Source organism: Podarcis raffonei, chromosome 8, assembly GCF_027172205.1.
Source record: "Podarcis raffonei isolate rPodRaf1 chromosome 8, rPodRaf1.pri, whole genome shotgun sequence".
Taxonomy (NCBI): domain Eukaryota; kingdom Metazoa; phylum Chordata; class Lepidosauria; order Squamata; family Lacertidae; genus Podarcis; species Podarcis raffonei.
Window position 1 is genome coordinate 50077842 of NC_070609.1, and position 24286 is coordinate 50102127.

At 48.1% G+C, this 24286-nt stretch overlaps 1 protein-coding gene across 6 annotated transcripts in view; it reads left to right on the forward strand.

Moving 5' to 3' along the window:
- The window catches only part of ZFPM1 (zinc finger protein, FOG family member 1), a 111765-nt gene extending 96938 nt beyond the window's left edge, over nucleotides 1-14827 (forward strand). For 4 of the 6 annotated variants that reach the window (XM_053399955.1, XM_053399958.1, XM_053399959.1 and 1 more), the window contains 6 exons: nucleotides 2372-2477; nucleotides 5206-5415; nucleotides 6282-6506; nucleotides 7350-7445; nucleotides 8813-8968; nucleotides 10664-14827. In XM_053399955.1, coding sequence (XP_053255930.1) covers nucleotides 2372-2477; nucleotides 5206-5415; nucleotides 6282-6506; nucleotides 7350-7445; nucleotides 8813-8968; nucleotides 10664-12948 — 3078 coding nt within the window. In that variant the 3' untranslated portion in view covers nucleotides 12949-14827. The remainder of the gene's footprint in view (nucleotides 1-2371; nucleotides 2478-5205; nucleotides 5416-6281; nucleotides 6507-7349; nucleotides 7446-8812; nucleotides 8969-10663) is intronic. The other 2 variants (XM_053399956.1, XM_053399957.1) reach the window with 2 other exon arrangements.
- The last annotated feature ends 9459 nt before the right edge of the window (nucleotides 14828-24286 follow it).

Consider the following 24286-nt stretch of genomic DNA (forward strand, 5'->3'; position numbering starts at 1 on the left):
CACCTGAAGGGGGTGTCATTGTCAATTTGTGTTTTTTTATTTATTTACTGCACACTGGCAAGCATAAATGTTAGCGAGGCAATTTGCATTCATTAGAGCGTGTGTCTGCCCTGGAAGGTCTCATGAAAAAAACTTCCCTAGGCTTCTTCCGGACACACCTTTTTTGTTGCTGTACCAGTCAGAGGTTGTACTCAGGGCAACCCTGTTTAGCTCTAAGGCCTTGCCATTCTTGATTCACTGGATCTTTTGACTCTCGCAAGCCTCCTTTGGGCTGGGACTAGCTCCAAGAACAGTCTCATACACACAAAAGTGAATGTTTCGTCGTTTTCTTCTTGGGCTCAGGGAACACCTTTTATGTTGGGATCAGGGGAGAGAAGGCTCAGACCAGACACCTGTCAAATCTAGCCTGTGTTTACAAGTGCCACTTCTTTCATGGGGTGGAAAGAAACCTCAGTTGGGCAGTTGGGCTTCTTGTCATGGCTTTGGGCCTTGTGGTTGGCTTGGCCTGCCCCAAAACAGGGTGCTCTTCCCATCTCTGCTGACCATCTGTGGCTGCGTCAGCAACACAAGGATTGTTCGCGCGGCCCGGGACACCATCGAGGCCCTTCCTCTTGTCTCCCCCAAGCAGCGAGAGGCTGCTCCAGCCCCGTCCCATCCCTCCTGCTTCCCTCCCTCCCTCCCTCCCCCAATCTCTTTTCCTCCCTCTGCATGGCTGAGGTTAGGGGTGAAGTGGCTGTTTCCTCCCCAGCCGGTGATGGTCGGCCCTCAGGTTAAGAAGAAGAGGAAATAACAAGCTTGTTGTGTTCGCAGTCACGCTCCGCCAGCCGTTGGCCGTGCCACGGGGTTGCCCAGGCAGCAAGCAGTGGGCTCGGTTTCCCCATGGGGGGGAGGCCTCTCTGTAGAAGGCTTGCTGGGACCCCTTTGTTAGTGCTAAGCCTGGGCTTTCTTTCTGGGAGACCCAAGGATGGCAGACTGACCGGTACGTGTGAGAGAGCGAGGGAGGAGATGGGAGCAAAGTGGTGTTCCCAGTTGTGTATTCAACCAGGCATGCAGCCGCTGCGACCTATGCCACATTCACACCATACTTTTAAATCACTGTGATGCCACTTTAAACAACCAAAGAATTCTGGGAGCTGCAGTTTGTTAAGGGTCCTGAGAGTTGTCAAGAGGCCACTATTCCCTTCACAGAGCTACAATTCCCAGAGTTCACTGCGAAGAGGAATTGACCGTTAAACCACTCTGAGAATTGTAGCTCTGTGAGGGGAATCTCTATGATGGCTTCCCCCAAAGAATTCTGGGTGCTGTAGTTGGTTAAAGGAGCTGAGTGTTGTTAGGGGATTCCCAATCCCCTCACAGAGTTACAGTTCCCCGCGTGGTTTAACAATCAATCCCTCTTCACATAGGGAACTCTGACAGTTGTAGTTCTAGGAAGCCAACAGGGGCCTCATAACACCCTTAACAGACTACAGCTCCCAGAATTCTTTGGGGGAAGCCATCTCTGTTTAAAGTGGTATCACATGGTGTGAATGTGGCCTTGGTCTTGTCATCTTTGACCTAGATTTGGCTGTGATCATCAGTTCCCTCTCTTGCTACGTGACCAAACTGATCTTGCCACTAGGCCAGTGAAAGGATGAATCAGCTGCTTGGAGGTTGGCCATCTCTGGATGGAAGCAGCCATACAGACATATACCACTCATCATTCACGCACATTGTGCTTCCTTTCCCTATCCTCATGACTCCTCATGGGAGGAAAGGCTCCTTGCACATGTAGTGGGAGGGTTCATGTTCCACATGTTGGGCTGGAGCATATGGGAAGGGTGGGACACTTCAGGGCCTGGGACCTTCTCCAACTGGCCCTCAGAACTTTGCAGGCTACACTGGAAGCGTTTTTGCCTGACTGAAATGTGCCTTTGAACCCTTGTAATAACTCTTGTTTGTCTGCATGGAGGATAAAGAGGGATGGGTGTAGGAACTAGCCTATTGTACAAAGGTCAAATTTACATTTGTTGTTCCACCCACTTTTGCCTCTGGAACCTTCCACCACTGGCATGTGGCCCCTGGAAGGTTGTCCATTCAACCTCTCCCCCCCCCACCCCCATTTATGAAACTTATGCAAGTGTCTATTTTAGAGGAATTAGCTCGCTGAGACGTTCACACAGGGCATTTCAATGGCCGGTGTGTAACATCTGTTCTTGAGTTGTAGCCCAAAATATTTGGAGGGCCCCTGGTTGACAAAGGGTGCTCTGTATATACACACACTCCACACAATGTGGAACCAGGGTAACAGCTGAAGTGAAGAAACCACAATGTGCTGGTGAGGGTCCGGTTGTGTAAGTGACACATATGTTGTTTTTTATATTTCTGTCTCTAGCCAAACCCACCTGTGACCCTGGTGCTGGAAGATGACAACTGCTGGCTGTTGAAGCTGCCCTTGGTTTCTGGAGAAGGCGATACCAACTCTGTGATCTACAAGAAGGGTAAGTATTTGGACAGTGGCCTCTTGGCACCTGGCAGAAGTTGGAGGCATTTGATCTGTAGTGTTTTCTCAAAACAAGAACAGCGTTGCTTCACAGAGCCAGGTTTTTTTTTATTGGCACTTAAGGGCAGAGTTAGATTCCTAAGGGTTTTCTTAAGCCACAACCTAGTCTTTCTGTAATTGGTCCATTCTCTGGGCAGAGGGATGTCCCATCCCTTTTCATCTTCTCTGAACATCTTCATCTCCTCTCTCCAGTTTCCCTTTGATTAAGCCACACTTTGGCCAACCCTCGGCCCCTGTCTGCAATATGAGGATAATCAAACTAGCGCACCTTAGAGGGTTGTTGTACATATTACAACATAACAGTGCAGATTACAACACAGTAGTGTGTGTGTGTGTGTGTGTGTGTGTGTGTGTGTGTGTGTAGCACTTTGAGCTCACAAAAGCACTCTGTAAATGCTCAGGGTGATGGTGATGATTATCGCAACATATACAACACCATTAGTGTATGTAACTGCCCTTCAGATTATCATAGGCAACAAATTGGCCTCTGCCCTCTAAGATAAACAATATGGAAAATAGCAGAGGAAAGGAGAGACAAGAATAGCAAGGAATGAAGGTGGGCAAATTACAGTAGCATGTACCCAAAATAGAACTACTGTTGGGCATGAGGGTTTGACAGTTAAGCTAAAGCCCACTTGGGGGGAAAATGGGTTTGGAGACAGATTTCAAGAGAAAGACATGAAGGCAGGCAGATGTGGTACTGTGGAAAGATTTAGGGAGGGTGTTCCAGCCATAGGGGAGGCCCAGGATAATAAGCAAGGGACCTTCAGGTGGCTGGGAGTAAAAAGAAAAAAGAAAAAAAGCTATGGGCAGCAGAGTGGCAAAACAGGGAGGGAGAAGGAAATGGTTAATGCTAGCTTTTGACAAGCCATGGGCTGATGCTGCCACCTCTGGGTGGTTTTGTGTATTGCATGCATCAGCTACTACAACATTATTCTTATTCAGTTTATTTGGTCCCACTTACATCCTATCCTTTTGCCTCCAAGGGGACTCAAGAGTAACGGTTTAGCTGCAGCCTAACCCTGCAAGGTACATTAGGCTGATAGTGATTTGCAAAAGGCCACTTAATGAACTGTGTATGGATTTGAACCTCAGTTTTTCTCACTTTCAGGTTTTAATTGAGAATTTATTTCTCTGGTACTCCGATCTATGTGTACCAATAGCCATGATGCAGTGTTAAATACCCAAACAGGTTTCTCCCCCTGAAAAACCAAAAAAAGATCCTGGGACAACCAAAGCAAAAGAAGGAATCTGTTTCTTACCGTCACTCGGATGCCTTTTCATCCTGGCCAGTCTTAACATATCCCATGGCATTTTCCAAACAATATCTAAGCTAAGCAAAGTGCCTTAACTGCCTACCCAACAATCATGGCTTTCTTTTGGGACATTTTACTCCTCTGAGGATACACTGGAATTTAGCTCAGGGTGGAAAATGTCCCCCCCCCCCAATCCAATTGTCTTATGCTTTTCATGGGGTTATTCAGAAGTAGGCATGAAGGAGAAATTTGATTCAGTTCACATTTAAAAGCCAACCTACCAAATTCACACTTTCTGAAACAATACGTGAACCAAAACTCAGCAAACCCTTCAAAATTCATACTTCTCCGAATTCTGCATTGCAGTTCTCCAGCAAATGCATACATTAGAGTAAAATGCGCATATTATGGTAAACTAAGAAGTTGGAAGTGGAGAAGTAGGGAGAGAGAGTGCCACGAGTGGAGGGCTGTCCTTTTCCCATCCTTGGGACCCCCTCCCAGGAAACTCACCCAACTTTCTGCTCCATGGAAGTGGCTGAGTGCAGTGGAGCTGATTAACTGCTGAATAGGACAGAGCTCTGAGGAAGCTCCACCCATTTTGGTGCCTGCCCATGAAAGCAAGCCTGGAGTGAGAGGCTAGGATGATGCCAGCAGTTTCCAGGAAGAACCCTCTTCTTTGTCAAATTATGTGGGTGATCTGTGAGCTTGTTTGGGCCCTGAGTGAGAGTCAGAGTGGATGGGTGGAGTCCTGGGTAAGAGCGAGGAGACGGCGTGGGTGTGCCAGATGGAGACACAATTTATGTTGGTCTATCTTTATTAGCCGTTTGTATTAATGTAACATTTTTGTCATGCTGGCCACATGACCCGGAAGCTGTCTGCGGACAAACGCCGGCTCCCTCGGCCTATAGAGCGAGATGAGTGCGCAACCCCAGAGTCGTCTGCGACTGGACCTAACGGTCAGGGGTACCTTTACCTTTAACATTTTTGCATATGTAACAGTGTGTATTTTTGTAACATTTGTTGTTTAAGTTGTCTTTGCTGTTGCTGCTTTAGTTTTCTGTACACCGCATGGAGATATTTTTATATATTAAGTGGTACAGGGATGGTGCAAAGAAAGGTAATTTAAAAAAGGATATAGCAGTTTAAAAAAAACAGCATGTAAATATGCATTATATCAGTGGAAACTACTTTGTGATAATGTGTATATTAAGAGAAATTAGCTCTAGAATGTCGATGGTGATCTACATGAGAACTTAAAAAAAAAAAAATTGCAAGTGTGGAGACCTGAATTGAATACCTGAGAAATGAGAAACTGAAAGAAACCCAAATGTGACCAATGTGACCATTCTTACTGAGAAGTGGCTAATCTAATGTAATGGTCTTTCTCCCCACCCATTGCCATATCTGCAGATGATTCTATCTGGTGCAAAACCACCAAAGCCATCTCAGAAGGAGACGCACTGAGCGCGTTTGTCATGGCTGAGCCAATGGGCATTCCCAACCACACCGTGAAGACTGAGCCTGAGGGGCCTTCTTACCCAGCGGCACTGGCCCCTGAAATCCAGCTTCTGCCACAGCAAGCGGGCATGGCAGCCATCTTGGCCACAGCGGTTGTGAACAGTAAGTACCCAGGGTATGGCCCATGCTTCTTATGCCCCCTGGATCCCAAATTTAGGGCACCTCCAGATGGTCATTATTGTGTGGAAGGGCAAAACAGACATTGAGGTTTGCTCAATTAAAGAGGATGAAAGTGTTTTGTCACCCTAGCACAATAAATGCACTCACTTTAAGCCAACAATGCATACATAGCCCAAGTCTTGTACAGTAATACCTCCGCCGCCTCATCTAGCGTCCATTCCGGCGAACATCTGTGGCAAACCCGGAAGTACCGGAACAGGTTACTCCTGGATTTACCGCATGCACAGAAGCGCTAAATCACTCTTTGCGCTTGCGCAGAAGTGCAAACCGCTCAATGCGCAGATGCAATGCTTTGCCCTGTGTCCTTTTCGGCTAGCGGCCAGGGCTCCGGAACAGATCCCAGTCGCAAAACAAGGTACAACTGTAAAGAGAGGTTGAAGGAGTTGCTTATATTTAGCCTGGGAAAGAGGCAGCACAGAGGTGATTATATCTGAAGGGCTGTCACACAGAGGATTGAGCAAATTTCTTTTCTGGCACTCCAGAGGGCAGGGCCCAAGTGAACAGATTCATACTAAATGATCTCAAAGACATCTGGTTGGACATTGTGGCGACAGGATGCTGGACTTGATTGGCAACTGGCCTGATCCCATAGGTCTCTTCTGATGTCCTTATTAGAAGGAATTTCTGGAGGCTACAATCTGTTCAATAGCAGGCGAGACTGTCACTTTGGAAGGTGGTGGACTCCCCTTCATTTGATACTGGAGTTGAGGAATCCAGATGGATATAGCTAGTGCTTCCTTTATTTTATTTTCTCCCTCCCTCTCCCCGACTTTCTCCCTTCTGTCCAGAGGACGTCTTTCCCTGCAAGGACTGCGGAATTTGGTACCGGAGCGAGAGGAACTTGCAGGCCCATCTGATGTACTATTGCGCCAGCCGCCAGAACGCCACATCTCCCACGGTGGATGAAAAACCCAAGGAGGCCTATCCGAATGAGCGCATCTGCCCTTTCCCCCAGTGCAAGAAGAGCTGCCCCAGCGCCAGTTCCTTGGAGATACACATGCGGAGCCACAGTGGTACGAGGGTGCTGCCTCTGTCCTTCTGGGATGGGGGAGGGAGGTGGCTTTGGGCTTGTTGGAGGAATGTGGAGGAGGTGTTAAAGACTGAACTAATTGGATTGCAAGAGAAGGGCAGCATTTCAGAAGGTGGGGGGTGTATGTGTGAGTGAGAGAGACTGAGACAAAGAGTGCAGGCATGCAAAAGACACAGCAAGGTTTAGAGCAAAGGTAGCTAACCTCCTGCCCTCCAGATGCTGAGGTTGGCAAAGCATTTTGGCAGGGGGTGCTTTTCAACTGCATCCCAGAAACGTTGCAGAAGATCTTGATATGTTTCTCTGGGAATAGTCTACTAAAGTATTGGTAATCTTAGGTGAAGTTGTAGCAGAAGTTCCAGTCACCACACAGAGGCAGCTTAAGGTCCCAAATTTTACTGCAGCAGAAGATAAGGCTTCAATTAACACAGTTCCAGATGTTGATATGTGCATACCGTTTGTAGTCTTTGCAGATACAGATGCATACATACAAGTACAAAGTATTTCTGTAGCTCCAGCCATTTGAAGCATAACAGACTCTGACTCACTTCTCAAGACTGACCCTGACACACAGCACAAGACCCACTCACTGCCTGATGAGCTGACACACCTTAATCACTTACATAGACAGCAGCTGGCTTAGCTGTTGGCTTATCCCATACATGAGGCTATTTGTGCATCTGAAAAAAGTAACTCCTTCCTCCATGTCCAGTTTCTCCAACATAAAGGGCACTGGAATGCTCTGGGCCCTTCCCTGCTGTTTGGATGATGGAACAAGTCTTGCGGTCACCTTTCTCATGCTGTTGTCTCCTTCTGGCTTCTCTTTCAGGAGAGAGGCCATTTGTGTGCCTTATCTGCCACTCTGCCTTCACCACAAAAGCCAACTGTGAGCGTCACCTGAAGGTCCACACAGACACACTGAACGGTAATCCCCAATCAATATTGGAGTGAGAGATCCAGCTCACAAGCAGTGCTCCGTAGAGGTAGACCACTGGCAGTACTGTTTAGCTAGAGCACTGTTTGGTTTCAATGGGGACAGGCTTGTAAGAAGTGGTTCAAACAAAAAAGTGAGATGGTCCCCATCCCAGAGTATGTTAGCCAGTGCGGTGTAGTGGTTATAGTATGTTGGACCTAGAACCTGGGAGGCTGGGATGCACATAGACGTGAAGTTCACTGGGTGACCCTGGACCAAAGTCTGCCTCTCAGCCTAACCTACATCGCAGGATTGTTGTGGGAGCTGAGTGAGGAGAGTGGGAGAACCATGGATTGGGATTTTTGTTTCTTTATTAAATTTTTATACCGCCCTTCATCCAAGGATCACAGGGCGGTTTACAATATAGAAACACAAAAATGCATAACAAAAACAATACCCCTGGATCCATGAATTGTTTAATTAGCCAAAGGCCTGGGACTAGAGGAATGTTTTTGCCTGGTGCCTAAGGATAAGTATTGAAGGTGTCGGGGTGAGCCTCCCTGGGGAGAGCATTCCACAAACAGGAAGCCATCTTGAGCTCCTTGGAGGAAAAGGTGGGATATACAAATGAAATAAATAGACACAAAAGTGCTGGTCCTCCTGCCCGCGCAACAATCCAGTGGCAACTCATGATGGCATTATACCACCTTGAGGATCAGAGACAGTATGGGTGGTATTCAGCTCAGTTTTACTCAGAGGAGACGTATTAGAACTAATGGACCTAGCTTAGTCATTCATTTACATGGGTCTGTTTTGAGTAAGACATAGTTGAAAACCACCCAGTGACTCTGAGCACCAGCAGCTGGGAATTGCAAGTGGGAAGAGTTGCTGTTGCACTCTGGTTTTGCTTCTGAGCCTCCCAGAAGAGGCACCTGAATAACCACTGTGAGAACAAGATGCTAGACTAGATGGGCTGGGGGTGGTCTTAGGTGGCCGTGTTCTTTGTGTAGCATAGCAGAGCTGTCTGGAGGTCCTCTTTGCAGTCAACTGCTTCCCACCATCAACTGACCTCGCACCCTTGCTAATGTGTGGAGCTCTTGCTCACCTACTTCACACTCAAAGCCCAACAAAATATTAGGCCATGGTTCAGTGGTATAGCACCAGCTCTGCATTCAGAAGGTCCCTGGGTTCATCCCAAGCATCTTCCATTAGGGAAGCAGTTGAGTATCAGGGCTCAGAAAGGACCCTTCTATGAGACCTGGGACAGCTGCTGCCAGTCAGAGTGGGTGGCACTGGATTTAGGTGGGCTGGTAGGCGGTCTCAGCCTGAAAGCAGCTTCATGCATCTTGATTTCTTAACGCTCTCCCTTGTTTCTACAGGTGTCTGCCACAGCTGTGGATTCATCTCCACCACCAGGGACATCCTCTACAGTCACCTGGTCACAAATCATATGATCTGCCAGCCAGGTTCCAAGGGGGAGGTCTACACCCAAAGCACCACCATTGCTGCCCCAGCCGCCAAGCCCCTGGCCCCAGGTAGGTCAGACACGTGGCATGGTGTGGTTTGGGTCTAGAACTAGGATCAGGAAGAGATCAGGTTTAAATCCCAGCTAGGCCAGCCTCACAGGGTGGTTGTGAGGATAAAATGAGAAAGAGCTATGCACACCACTTTGAGCTGCTTACAGCGGAGGTGGGATAGAATTTTTATGTTGTGTTTCTTACCATCATATTAATAATTGTTTTAATTAATATATAATTATTTATTTCAGTGAGTCTACTCTGAGTAGGACTTAGCTGTATGAAATTCATTACCATTAATTTTTACTTTATTTAATAATATTATTAAAGGGATGGCCTGCCATAAATTGTTTTAAGAAGACAGGAACTTGCAGAGATTTGAGTCAGTTTGGGGGTTACAGCCACAGAGGGGCTTATCTGTGGGTGTCACATACACATCCAAGCATTTGTAGAAGAAGCATGCTCAGGAAGATGAGATGAACGCCCCTTGTCAGGCTCAGAAAGCAGAATTGCTTTCCTCTGTGACTTGGAAACGTGCTCAATTCATTTTGAGTTCAATTCCAAGCTAATTCAGACCTCATTATGGGACTGTGGTAAAGCAACAGGGTCTGAATCTTCCCATTCCCCTGCCTGTCTACATGACTTGCTGCCTGGGCCAGAGGAGCAGTAGAAGGGAGGAAATCTCCCTTCCTGCTGCCCCCACTCTTTGGCTACCTAGAAGCTTGGAGCACTGGGCAAAGTAGTTTTCCTAGTGCTATTGGCCAGTAGGGTTGGGAAAAGTACCGTATTTTTCGCACCATAGGACGCACCGGACAATAGGACGCACCTTGTTTTAGAGGGGGGAGAACAAGGGGAAAAAATTCTTCCGCTCTCTGCCCAGCGCCCCTTCAGCGAAGTGGCAGGAGGCGCTGCGCAGAGAGGGGGAGAATTTTCCCCCTCTTGTTTTCCCGCTCTAAAACAAGGTGCCGTTTAAGGTGCGTTCAGACGGCTACCTTGGAAGCCTGGAGAGCGAGAGGGGTTGGTGCACACCGACCCCTCTCGCTCTCCAGGTTTCAGGTTCCTTTCGACCTGCTCTTTGGGGCTGGCGGGGGGAAGCCCACCACCAGCCCCAAAGAGCAGGTCAGGGAGCAGTGGAAAGGCGCAGCGGAGAGGCTGCTGCCATAGTCACGCGTCACTTCTCCAGCCGGGAGAGGGTCGCGGGGGGCTGCCTTAGCCCCGCGCGCGCTCTCCCGGCTGGAGAGGCGACGCGCGGCTATGGAGGCTCCTGCCATAGCCGCACGTCACCTCTCCAGCCGGGAGAGGGTCACGGGGCTATGGCGTCTTCGCTCCATAGGACGCACACACATTTCCCCTTCATTTTTGAAGGGGAAAAAGTGCGTCCTATAGAGCGAAAAATACGGTACATTTCCCAAAATCCCTTCCATTCCACTACTAGCCAAGCATTAAGGAAGAAGGTATGTGGCCAGTGTTGGGGAGGAATTGGAGTGGAGCAGGACTTGTTCTTTTCTAGGTAGGATTTTAATCTGAGCCCAAGAAGAATCTGGGCAGAATAATTTCCATTTTGCTTCCCAGGCAAGCTTTACAAGCAGCCAGAATCAGTAGATCTCTGAGCCCAAAATTACAAGATTCAATGACCATGCTACAGCCAGCCACCTCAGGGCTGTGAGGATATGGCCGAGCCACTACCTAAGCACCTCTCCCTTCTCCCTACAGGTCTGAACACGCCGGGCCCAGCCTCCACCTTCAAGTGCAGCTTCTGTGGCTATGTGGCTGACTGCTTGCCCAGCCTCCAACAGCACGTGGTCCTGCACAGCACCGCTGCAGCTGTACTGCCAGGCCTGGAGCCCAAAGCTGCCCAGAGCCAGCTGGACACCCCTGCCAAACTGGCAACACAGGGTGTGATGGCGCCCCCTACGGAGGAAGCGGCAAATGGCTCCCCACCCCAAGAAGGTTTCTCCTCCACACTGGGGGATGGGGTGACAGTAGTGCAGATCAAGGAGGAGCCTGAAGACGAGGGGGAAGTCCTCAAGGGAACCTCCCAGACAGGGGCAACCGCTGCTCCTGAGCTGGAGCCAGACGCCTCCTCTCGCGCATCCTCTCCACATAGCCTGCATTCAGTAAAGGTGAAGTCTGAAATCACTAGCCCCACGCCCGGGTCCAGCCCAGTGCCCAGCGAGCCCGGGTCGAGCACACCCGGTGGCACAATATTTCTCCCCCAGTACATGTTTGGCCACGAGGCCACGGTGGTGCCCCAGGCTTCAGAGATCCTGGCCAAGATGTCGGAGCTGGTGCACAGCCGCCTGAAGCAAGGTCACACCGTGGTGCCCCCTGTCCTCTTCCCAGGCACCCCAGTGCCCAAGGGCGCCACCTGCTTTGAGTGCGAGATCACCTTCAACAACATCAACAACTACTACGTCCACAAGCGGCTGTACTGCTCCAGCCGCCGCTTGGCAGAGGAGAGCCCCCCTGGCCCTCGCAAGCTGAAGGCGGCTCCTTCAGTGCCCCCCAAAGGCCCTCCCACACCTGGAGTCCTCCTCTCGCCCCCACTGCCGGGAGACAGCAAGGCCCCACATGAGGGGGAAGCTGGGCCAGGCGCCAGCCCACCCAGTGTCCCAGAGGTCAAGCAAGAGATCAAGGTGGAGGAGGGTGGGGCTAAAACCAGCCCCTCTCCTGAGGCCGATGGGACGGGGCGCATCAGTGAGGACAGCCGAAGCCCTGGGGGCAGCTCCATGGAGGAGCCAGACGATGACCCCAGCCGGACTGTGTGCGAAGCCTGCAACATCCGCTTCAGCCGCCATGAGACGTACATGGTGCACAAGCGCTACTACTGTGCCTCCCGCCACGACCCGCCACTGCGGCGGGCTGGCACTGCGGGCAAGGTGCCCTTCCTCCCCCAGCCGATCCGTACACGCAAGCGGCGCAAGCTGTACGAAATCCACAATGCCGCCAACCAGCTCAGCGGTCCCCCGGATGCCACCCACCCCGAGGTGCCCCCCGTGGTCCCAGCTCTCATTCCCGTGGTCAAGGCTGCCCCCTCTCCTAGCTCGAGCCCCGACACGGACGGCCCCATTGACCTGAGCAAGAAGCCCCGCCTCCACAGCGGTGCAGAAGTGCTGCCGGCCTCCCTCCTGCCGCTGGCTGACTACCACGAGTGCACGGCCTGCCGCATCAGCTTCCACAGCCTGGACAGCTACCTGGCCCACAAGAAGTACTACTGCCCGGCAACACCCTTGCAGCCCAGCACACTCGAGCATCTGCAGAAGATCAAAGGGGCCGTCCCAGCTGTGCCGAAACCTCGAGGCAGCCCCGAAGGGCTGAGCGAGGAACCTGAAGCGGCATTAGTCAAAGTAGAGAAGGGGGTCCCTTCTGTGAGCCCTGCAGCACCCCCGCCTGCCTTCCCTGGCCTGGACTCTCCTCCGCAGCGCTACCTGGATGCCAAAGCCCTGCACCTCCCAGGCGCCAAGATGCCCCTGGTGGTGTGCCCCTACTGCCCGCTCAACGGAGCCATTAAGGGAGACTTGGTGGAGCACTTCCGCAATGCCCACGGCCTATTTGTTGCCAAAACGGTGGCTGGTGCCACGTTGATAGAGGCCACCCGGACGCTGGCGGAGGGCAGCCTGCTCCCGCCGCTGCCCACTGCCTCCCCACCACAGCCCCTCCCCAGACTGCGCAAGGACAGCTTCAACGGCAAGGAGCCTCCCACTCCTTCCGTCTCCAACGGGAGCCCGCGCCCTACCGTCTCCCCACAGCCCCTTCTCCCCCTCTCCCCTCCTGCCCCCTTGCCCATCTCCCCCTTGCCTGAGGCAACACCCAACGCTCCTCCTGGGTACACGGACAAAAGCATGCAGACCCCACTGGGCAAAGGACCCCCCACCCCTGTGGCCAACGGCAACCACAGGTACTGCCGCCTCTGCAACATCAAGTTCAGCAGCCTGTCGACCTTCATTGCCCACAAGAAGTACTACTGCTCCTCACACGCTGCCGAGCACGTCAAGTAAAGCCTCGTCCAGGCCTGGGTGTTGTTTGGCATCCCGGAATCACAGCTTCTGGTCACTCATGGCTATGGGGGGGCAGGGACGTAGGGCTTGGGAGCAGCCAGTCGTGATGGACTCTCCTGCCGTCGAGAGCGTCCCATGCCCCCTGCTCTGGACCTGGGGAAGGGTTGTTTTTGCACTAGGGCTGTGGAAAGGGGGCAGGTTCTTCCTTAAGGCGCCAGTGGAGCCCTGGAGAGGGGGGGCAGCCAAGTTGCAGGCAGGGGCTCGGAGGAGCTGAAGGAAGCCATGGGGATGTCTTCCTTACAAAGTGGGTGCCCCAATGCACAGGTTCGGTGTAAACCCTTCCTCTCAATCCCAGCGCTAATAAGAGATCAGGGATCACTCTACCCCACCCACCCCCTCCTTTTACATCTGGGGGAGTTTGAGGCCAGTTTGCGGGGGAGATCTGCCCCTTCTCCAGCCCTGATTGTCTAGAATGAATTGACCTGAAAACAATAACAGTGGTGGCATTTCAGAATGGGCAGCAACTGCACAGGTGAAATCTTGGGGCAAAGGGCCAGGTTGCCAGCTTCTGAATGGGAGCCTCTCTGCTTTTCTAGTGCATTCCCCAACTCAGCCAACCCCTCTGAAGGCCCAAGTTGCTTCCTATCTCTGCTTTCTATTTCCCCAATGCCATTCTCCTAGGTTTTGGGGACTTTTCTCCACCCAGGGGTGTTGGGGAAAGACTTCTCATACCCAGAGAGACCCCCAAGATATACCTGTCTCCTTTTTATTTTTTCAGGGCCTCACTTTAAGCCAGGGTTCCTGGACAGCAGCTCCCCCACCCCCACATCTCCTTTTTCTGCCCCACCTTTTTTTTTTTTTTTGCTTTTGGCATATGAAGTCAGAATGATGAAGCAACTCCTTGAGCATGTACAGAGTGCATACCCATGTACAGAGTGCATCCCACCATCGGGCACACACATCTTTCTCTGTGGGGAACTGGCTTCCCATCATCCCAAAGGCTTATGAGAGGTGGGAGAGAGCAACTGTCTTCACTTGGCAGTGAAGGAGCTATTCTCTGTATATGCTCAAGGGAGACCCTGATTTCTTGACATGCCTTGATGTCTGAAAAAGTTATGGGGTTAAACTGTGGATCAGTGGAAAGCATCAGGCTTTCCATTGCAGAGGCATAGCTGGGGGAGGGCAGGGCACTGGGTGCCACACTGCGGGGGGGGGCACTACCCATGCGTCTCTCCTGGGAGTGGCGCGGGAGCTCAGGTGCCTCCAAGGGCCTAACAAGGGTGGAATGACATACAGGCGACCTTGGGAACAGCTGGCTGTGCTTCTAGAGCAGTCAATCAAGAGTGAGGCACAGCTCTGCCAACTAGAATGGCCCAGGCCCAAATAACACAACTGGGTTTATTTCTACTTCAGTGGGCACTGTGCAAAGAATGGGGCTGGGCTGCAGTGCACTGACCAGGCAAAAAGCACCTTATGGTCCATCCACACTTGCCCCAGAACTCTTTCCGACTCCTTTTGCCCATTGACATCTTAGGATAGTGGCGTGAAGGCTCCAGGTGTTGGATCCCTAGATTCCTCAGTCAGGTAGCTTGCACCAGATGGGTGGGTGTCCATCCTCTTAAAGCAAAGCAAAGGAGCTCCCTCACATTGTCTGGTGGTCCCTTTCTGCAGAGGCAATGGGGTGTAGGAGGGAGGGTTCCCCCGCCTCTGGGTGTGCATTTCTCCCTTTCCCTTCCCAAATTGTCGTCCGGTGGGTTTATGTAGAATCGATGTGGACTGGAACTGAATTGCAAACAAGAGAGCACTGAAGAGGGAAGGCAAGGCCTCTCCGCTTGGGAACTGTGTGTATAAGTGTGTACATAAATAAATGTCTACTAAATCTGTGCCTCCAGTTTCCATTGGTGTGGATGCCCCTGGAAACATGTGAAAAGCTAGGGGCCCTTTTGCCAGAGGATTTGAAGTCCTGGCTGCTGATGAATGGAATCAGATAGTCGGGGGGGGGGGGAATGATCACAAAGCCATTTTTTGCAATTGTGATGTTTCATTTGCTTCCATTTATTGCTTAAACTCCACTTTTCCTTCCTAAGGGAAGCCCAGAAACCAGCTCAATTGGTATAAAAACTCAGCGTAATAAATATAGCAAATCTAAAATTATAAAATAAGTCAACAAAGCCACCTTCATGTCAACACAATATGAAATCTGTAAGAATTAATTCAGTAACAGCAAAGCCTTTCTTCTGGCCTTGATGTCTACACCCCGTGTCCCCATTTCATTTGTATACCGATGGAAGATGTTTCTCTGTGGCACAGTCCCATGCTGCTGCTTCTGAATATTCCCCCAGCCTTCTGATCCACACATTATGGACAAGGCAAGTGGCGCCCCATTGGGCCTCTCCCCAGGACACCCTAGAGTGAAGGTGTCTAACCTGTTGCCCTGCAGATGTTGAACTCCAACTCCCCATCAGCTTCAGGCATCATGTCCAACAGCTCAAGGGTATGGGAATTGCAATTCAGCAACATGTGGAGGGCCACAGGTTCAAGGCCCCCCCCCCCGGTGCTTCTATATCTGCCCCTAGCCTCTCTAACCTTCCTGCTGCTGTCATAGCTACTATTTGTATGTTGCCTGTTTATGGGCTTTGCACAAAGATTGGCTGGCCAAAGGACACAAGCCTCAGGCAAGCCAAGAAGCTTGTGTGTGTGCCTGTAGAACACAGTCTCAGATTCTGGCAGTTCCCCAGATCTGCAAGCCCTTGTAAAAGTTTTATTAATTTTAACAGATTTACGTATTGCTTAATCATTATCTAAATATAGATAAAATCAACAGATTTTTAAAACACACCTAATAAAATTACATGTCTGGCCTAAACAAAAAAGGTTTGAGTAGGCATCAAAAACAACAATGCAGGAGCCTGCCTAAAGCCAGTCAGCATAGCATTGATGCCAAAGACTTGAGTTCTCACGAATGCAGAGCAAACATTTTGTGATGACTGTAGGAGTGCCACCTTGGCAGATCGAAGCCTTCAAGAAGCTGCATTCAGGTTTAGGCTAGGGGTGGGGAACCTTTGGACCTCCCAGAAGTTGCTGAACTTCAACTCCCATCACCCCTGTCAATCATGCATGCTGTGGCTGATGGGAGTTGTACTTAAGCAACATTAGGACAGCAAAAGGTTCCCTGTGCCTGGTTTTAGACAGTCCTTCATGTAAACAGGTCACAAACTGTTGGTAGCTTTCCAAAGAGGAACATATTGAATTTAGCATGGTAACAAATTGGTAGCCAGTGCAGATCTTTGAACAGGGGGTGCCATATGCTGGCAGGGTCTTGTTCCTGTCAGCAATCCTGTCACAACAGCATTCTGCACAAAACACAGTTTCTGGACCACTGAGCACAAAGGAAGTCCCACAGGGTTAGCAGCTTCTGGAAGCATCATTCCAAGGTATGGGACAGAATCAGCCCCAGTCTGCAATGCAATACAAGTCTGGTTTAATAGGGCCTTGGGACACTGGGAAAGATGGTATGGCCAGAGGACCTCCGGTGCCTTACTGCTCCACCTGTCTGGTTTGAAAAATACAGTTTTTGGGCCCTATTGCCCCTGCCTGATGGTGCTTACTAAGATGTTACGACAACCACTATTGTGGTGCTTTGCTGGAGAGTACAGTTCTTTCCAAGGCTCAGGATGGGTAGTCTGAAAGGAGTACAGTACTCGAAAAGGTGGTGGAGCAATGTGAGGCTATGTGGCCGACAAGTGGAAACACTTCTGTTGGCAATATATCCACCCTGGATATATCCACACATTCAGTTATAATTAACCTGCTGCCTTCTGTTCCATGTGAACAAAGACAAGCAATAGAGCAAGTTTGCCTGTTAAACAACATTTCCCGCAATGATTCTGGCCACAGGGTGTCGCTAAAACACTGCTAGTAGCCACAACAAGTTGTTTCCCTACCTGCATTTCATATTTGCATCATTGACACCCCAGTAATGCCACTGCAGGGTCTCATAGGGCCTTTAATAATCCGTAGTATGTTAGGAAGGTAGGAAGCTGCCTTATACCAGGTCAGACCATTGGCCCATCTAGCTCAGTGTTGTCTGCACTGACTTGCAGTTGCTCTCCAGGGTTTCAGGCAGGGAGCATTCCCTGCCCTACCTGAAGATGCTGGGAACTGGACATGGTTCCTTCTGCATGCAAAGCAAATGCTCTACAGCTGAGCTATGAAAAACAGGAAGAATCTTGGGAAGTTTTGTACTGCATCATATGATTGGTCCATCTAGCTCATTATTGTCTACAATGAGCAATAGCCACATACAGCTTTGATATGAGCAAGAATTCAGCCCATGAACCTATGTTTTAGTGCCATGGGTCAACCCCTGGAATATGTGGAGTTAGAAAAGGACATACTGCTCCTGAGCTTGTGCAGAATGCATTTCTCTCCCAGTGAGTACCCTTATTTATAGGGTTTGGGATAAGGCTTTCAAAATTGGAATGCATAATTTCCAAACACGGTTGGGTGTTGGCATCTCTGCCTGAAGGATTTATGTCCCAAGGCCTCTGGCACTGGAAACTAGGTCTGAGACCAAGAGCTTTTCCAGGTGGCCTGTTTATTGAGCATTCAGCCTGATTTGTTTGTGGGGAGTGTAGATGATGTTGCAGCAAAGCAAGCATTATCCACACTTTTCAGGACATTTCTGTCACTTCCCTTATTACATAAAGTCCAGTCCTTTAGGGAAGCAAGCTTGTTTCACAAGACCTCCCAACTAACTGCACTACCTGCATGTGATGGAATCCTAGCCCAAAACAGCAAATGTCTGGAAGTGCCCGAAACCAGTCTGTTGGCTGGGGCTGATCAGAGATGTGGTTCAAAATATCTGGAAGGCAGCAGACTGGCACCAGCTGGATAAAACTCTAGATAAGGTCTGGATGAAACTCAGGGGGAACTCCAGCTCGGCATTGCCACAAAGCCACGTCTGCTGCACCCTCATATTTAAGATTCAAAGGTCAGTAGAGGAGTGGGTGGAAACCACCCTCTTCCTTCGTTGCAGCCAGACACTGTTCCCCTAGAGCTGTGCTCAACCTTTCCAGATCCGGCTCCCACCTTTAGGCACCACCTCCCCTTCTTCTTCCTCCTCCTGCTGTGTGTCATCTATGGATGTGGCACTTTATAAAGACTATGAAAACAGATCCCTGCCTGAAGGAACTTGCAATCCAAAGTTAACATGAGAGAGGAAGGGGTTTGCTTTTTAAATAAGAGCCATTCATCATCATCATTACTCTCACAGAGGCTGCTGCCACTACTCTCATTGATCACAAACCCTAACCCTACCCCTGACAAACCCTCCATTTCCTCCTTTTACACTTCACTTAAACACCTCAAATCCCCTCGCAGTGCCTTCAGGGGCCCCCCATATCCCCTCACAGATCCTCTGTGTTTCTCCATCCCTGTTTTAATCAAACCTTGGCTGTTGGTTCAGGCAAACATTTTAAAACCTGCTTTCTTTCTTGCTCCTCTCCCCTGCTCCTCTCCCTGACCATGCAAATCCATACAAACCCAACGGGGGCTGTGTGATGACAGCCTTACATTTTTATGTATATAGGAAGATGCTATTTATTACATAAAACCAATAAGCATGAAAAACGTCAGCAGCTCACAGCCATGACCATAGATATCGCCAGCCATGTAGTTAATCCATTTCCAAAAAGGAGCTGTACCTTAGTGGCAGAACACCTGCCTTGCATGCAGAAAGTCCCAGGTTCAATCTCTGGCATCTCCAGGTAGAGCTGGGAGAGACCGACCAAGAGATCCCGACTGAAACTTTGGAGAACTGTTGCCAGTCAGTGTCAACAGTACTGAGTTAGATGGACCAATTCAGTAGAAGTGCAGCAATAAAACTGCTAGCACATTTGCAAAGCTAAGCAAGATATGGTATGGTTTCCAATTGTATGGGGGACTGGGTGGAGTCGGGTCCCTTTCAGCTCTATGGTTCTGAGATTCTATAATTCCTATGTTCCTAAAAGCTGGAAGGAAAACAGTCATCTTCACATGACATCTAAAAGCACCAGTTGCTGGTGTGCATTGGGCTTAGTGGGTTGGAAGGCAGAGTGGCCAACAGTAGGTGGAGCCACAGCCAATGGTAAAGGTAAAGGTAAAGGTACCCCTGCCCGTACGGGCCAGTCTTGCCAGACTCTAGGGTTGTGCGCTCATCTCACTCTATAGGCCGGGAGCCAGCGCTGTCTGGAGACACTTCCGGGTCACGTGGCCAGCGTGACAAGCTGCATCTGGCGAGCCAGCGCAGCACACGGAACGCCGTTTACCTTCCCGCTGGTAAGCGGTCCCTATTTATCTACTTGCACCCGGAGGTGCTTTCGAACTGCTAGGTTGGCAGGCGCTGGGACCGAACGACGGGAGCACACCCCGCTGCGGGGATTCGAACCGCCAACCATGCGATCGGCAAGTCCTAGGCGCTGAGGTTTTACCCACAGCGCCACCCGTGTCCCAATGGTACAGCCAATGGTAGGTGGAGTCAACTCATTCTGACAGCCAGTGCCACCCCATTGGACTGGTTTGAAGTAACAAGGCAGGCAGGTGGAGGTGGGCTGAGGTTGGAGGGGCAGCAGGGTTGGATTAAGACCTTTAGAGAGGACTGAAAAGATGATGGTGCCCCCAATATGTAATTCAAAATAAAAAACTTTAAAAAATAAAATAAAATTGCACTATGTAAAATATTTTTACACACACAGATTCATGTACAGTGGTACCTTGGGTTACAGACGCTTCAAGTTACAGACTCCGCTAACCCAGAAATAGTACCTCGGGTTAAGAACTTTGCTTTAGGATGAGAACAGAAATCGAACAGCGCTGCCACAACGGCAGCAGCAGGAGGTCCCATTAGCTAAAGTGGTGCCTCAGGTTAAGAACAGTTTCAGGTTAAAGACCAACCTCCAGAACGAATTAAGTTCTTAACCTGAGGTATCACTGTATATATAGCTCAGAAGCGCATACCAATAATAATAAAACTTAGATTCATTGCAACACATGACGGGATCTGTTTTTCTCACATTATTTCCATCTTTGACAGTTGGACGCCCCTCTGGTTTAGATGGGGATAAGTGAATAAAAAGAGAACAAAAGAAAGGAGAGAGCGTGTTGAGAAGAATGCAAGTTCTATTTTTCCATGGTGACTACTTTGATGCTTAAAAAAAAAAAATTAAATGTCAAGCTGTGGTCCTGAGATATGTAAAGAGTCCCAAGAAGCTTAAGGGGGGCTTGGAAGACATGCATATTGTCCTGGAGTGAGAGAAGGATGAAGAAAAGGCTTCTAAAAGCTGCCCAGGCATGTTGGTGCAAGCAGAGCCTTTGGATCAGGACATTGCTGCATGCAAGAAGTAATTACTTTTCCTGCCAAACCCATCTCTGCCAACTTCCGGAAACCCTTCCCTCCTGTGAAATCCTCCACGCTTCACCCACGGTAGCAGCAAAGCAAGGGAATCTTTAAATAGTCTGGCTTTTAATAACAATGCTTATTCAAATCCTATTCCTAAATATATGCCAAAAAAAGCAACCATGAGAGCTTTAAAGATGTGTCAAAACCTGACAGCCATCCTTTTAAAGGGAAGGGCGGTGGGTGGGAGTGGAGGGTAAATTTATCACCATTTTCTGCAAGGCTGTAAATTCCAGGCGTAATTGATTTGCAATTGACCTTTTCCCGAAGCGGCTCCTGAGTAGCTTGATGGCCAAAGAGCTGCTGACATCTCAGGGGGAACTCCAGTAGAAAGCACCCAAAGTGCCAGTGACATATGACCTTCCCAGCCCCAGTGATGGTGACCCACCACACAAAAAGCAGCGTGAGCTAAATCCGCCCACTGGCAAGTCCAGAACCAGGACTAAGGCAAAGGGTAAATTCACTGCCTCACTGAATTTATTTATTTATATTTATTTAATTGATTTATTGTAGGAATTAAACTCTAGTTCCCATTTACAGAGTTATGCGGAAGACAGCATGAATCATTTGACCCTTTAGTTCCCTTTTCCCTCCTATAAAAACTATGCAATACGCTCTCTAAAGTTTAAATAACATAACTTTTACTTAGTGTCATAGGAGGCATCTCCTAGAGGCTGAGGGGGTCTTCACCCCCTATAATATTTGAGGGGACCGGGAGCCCTCAAAGTTGATGGGCACTGCCACTCAAATGGTGTGTGTGTATCATGTCATGTGATCGATTATGTGGGGCGGGGCTTACCTTAGTGTACTTGCACTTGCGGATTAAAATATACAATGCAGATAGGTGTTACTTATGTTACTAATACATCTTACATAGATTTTTATCTAAGATAAATACTGTTATGGAATGACTAACTCCAAAGCAACAGAACAGAATAGATCTGCTACCTAGCTGGCGACTTACTGCCAGAAACTTGGAAATCACTGAGAATTGTACTCTTTCCTAAACCACACAAAGATCATTCTCTGGTGGAATCTTATCACCCAATTTCTCTACTTAATCTTGACTATAAAATCTTTAAAACAATAATGGTTACTAGAACGAAAGCATTTATTGGGAAATACATCCACCTGGACCAACCAGGGTTTGTTCCAGAATGCAAAATTGCAGACCCAATTAGAAAATTACTGAACTTAATATACCACAGCAAGCAGACTTCAACACCAACCTGTCTATCATTGTATGTATTTAAAGCATTTGAATGTGTAGAACCCAGGTGTTTAATTGAAGTGATAAAGAAAGTTTGGATTTGGCCCAAAATCCACTGGATTATTAGATTATTAGAGAACATTAATGGCACCACATTTGCTAAAATTAGGGTAAATAATATAGACTCGCAAAAATGTCAAATTGACCGTGGCAAAGCTATGATGCCCACTGTTGCCTTTATTATTTGCCATAATCTTGGAACACTTGGCAATTAGACTGCACCAAATTCTGGCAGGAAAGGGCCTAATCATCAATGGAAATGAATGTATTCTGGGTCTGTATGCAGATGACATTGTTTTATGCACATCAGAGCCAACCAACACCGGAAAACTATTGAGTCTGGAATTGGAGAACTTCTCCAATATTTCTGGACTTATGAGTAGATTTTCAAAAATCAGATGTAATGTTCTTTCATAAACCTGCCCCCACCCCCTAGCTTCAAAAAACCTTCTCTAAATTCCAATAGCTAAGAAAAGTTTGATACTTAGGTGTTCTGATTACTCAAAATTTAAATAAGTTATATCAGACAAATTATGGTAAAGTATGGAAAACAATAAACACGGATATGCGGCGCTGGAGAAAAATGAAATTTTCTATTATGGACCAACTGGCCACAACCAAAATGATGATTGTTCCAAAGTTATTACAGTCATACCTTGGTTCTCGAACACCTTGTGACTCGAACGTTTTGGCTCCTGAATGCTGCAAACCTGGAAGTGAGTGTTCCAGTTTGCAAATGTTCTTTGGAACCCGAACGTCCGACACGGCTTCCATGGCTTCTGGTTGGCTCCTGCCTTGGTTTTCAAACGTTTTCAGAAATTGAATGGACTTCTGAAATGGATTCCGTTCAAGAACCAAGATATGATTGTATTTTTATTCCAAACCCTACCAGTGTGGATCCCACCAGCCCACATGTCCAAGTAGCAAAGAAAAATTAATAAATTCTTATTTCAATCAGATGGAACACACATTAAAAAATCCCTGCTGTATCAGCACCCAACTGTTGGAGGATGGGGACTTCCAAACTTAAATAGCTATTATAATGCCTGTCAGCTGAGCAATATGCTAGTCCTAATGTCTGGTAATGAGGGAATCCAATGGAATAAGTTGGAGAATGTGGAAATAGATGGTATCCCTATAAAAGTAATACCTCTTTTAAAAGATAAACTAAATTCCTTACACAGATTGAACACTTTTAACATTTGGACCAAATGGGCAAAGCTCTTTGTCCCAGGCACTTCACCCTTAATGGCAATACAGTTTCACCCAATCTTTCCAAGAAATATAAAACCTATAACATAAAAGCGTGGAAAGAATTCTACTAACTGAATGATTTTTACAAAAACAGAAGGCCGCTTACCATTAATGAGATACAAACCCAATTGGGATATCCTCAAATACCGTGGCTATTAGGAAATCAACTAAGGTCATTTCTAATAAATTCTAAGATTAAAACTGAATCCATGAGACAATTAACATCATATGAAAAAATAATAGTAGAAGAAAATATAGCAACAAAAGGATTAATATAATCCCTGTGTAAATCAACTATAGAGGCATATTTCCCTCCCCAGAATAATTGGTGAGAATGGTGGGAATCAAATTGGAATTTAGAAATTGAGGAAGAGACATGGAATGGACTGTGGATCAAAACCCTGTATAAATCTATTTTGTCAATGACAAGAGAAAGAGCCCTCAAAATCTCACATGGCTGGTATTTAACACCTAGACGTCTAGCTTATATAAAACCCAACAGCTCTCCTATGTGTTGGAGAGGGTGTCCCACTATTGTGACATACAGACATATGTGATGGGAGTGTTCAAAAATAGAAAAATTATGGGAAAATGTCTTTGATTACAAGGCAGACAGTTCCTATGTCCCCAGGACTGGCATTGCTTAATATATACAGTCAGGACTCACCAAGAATTAGAAATAAAGATCTTATAACCCATTTATTGACTGTGGCGAGAACGACCATAGCCAGAACATGGAAACCATTGCAACTGTTGACCATGGATAAGTGGTATGAAGCGGTCTGGCAGACAGCTTTGTTGGAAAAGCTAACATGGAACCTGTGGGTAGCAAGAGGCCAAAAGAAAAGCAGTGACATCTACGCAGTATGGGGCGATTTTATTGAACACACAGGTAGTGAGGCGCATGGGTGAGTTGTGTTTGAGGTGGGTAACATAGTTTGGAATACATGTACATTTTAACCTTTCATATTGTTGCAAATATAATATATTCCTTCCTTTTAATGAGATTGGAGCACATGATGTGTAATTTTATGGTTTTTAGGATTATGAGAATGTTTGAAATGTATGCTGCTCTGTTAGACTGTAAATAACTGCCATAACTGAACCAACTGAAAATAACTGCCTCAGGCACATGACATCACAGAGTTCTATAGCCCTTGTGAGCATTAACCCTTTCCTTAGCATTTTGGATGCTTTCATCCCACATTTATATGCCACCTTTCTCCCACTTTGGGATTCAGTGCAGCTTACAATTAAAAACAACATTACTGAAAACAGAGTAATAAAAACAAATGAGTTAAAATACAATAAAACACATCCAGAACCAACATTAAAATACTGATTGCCTTGATAGCAGTCCACTGGTCAACCGTGTCTGC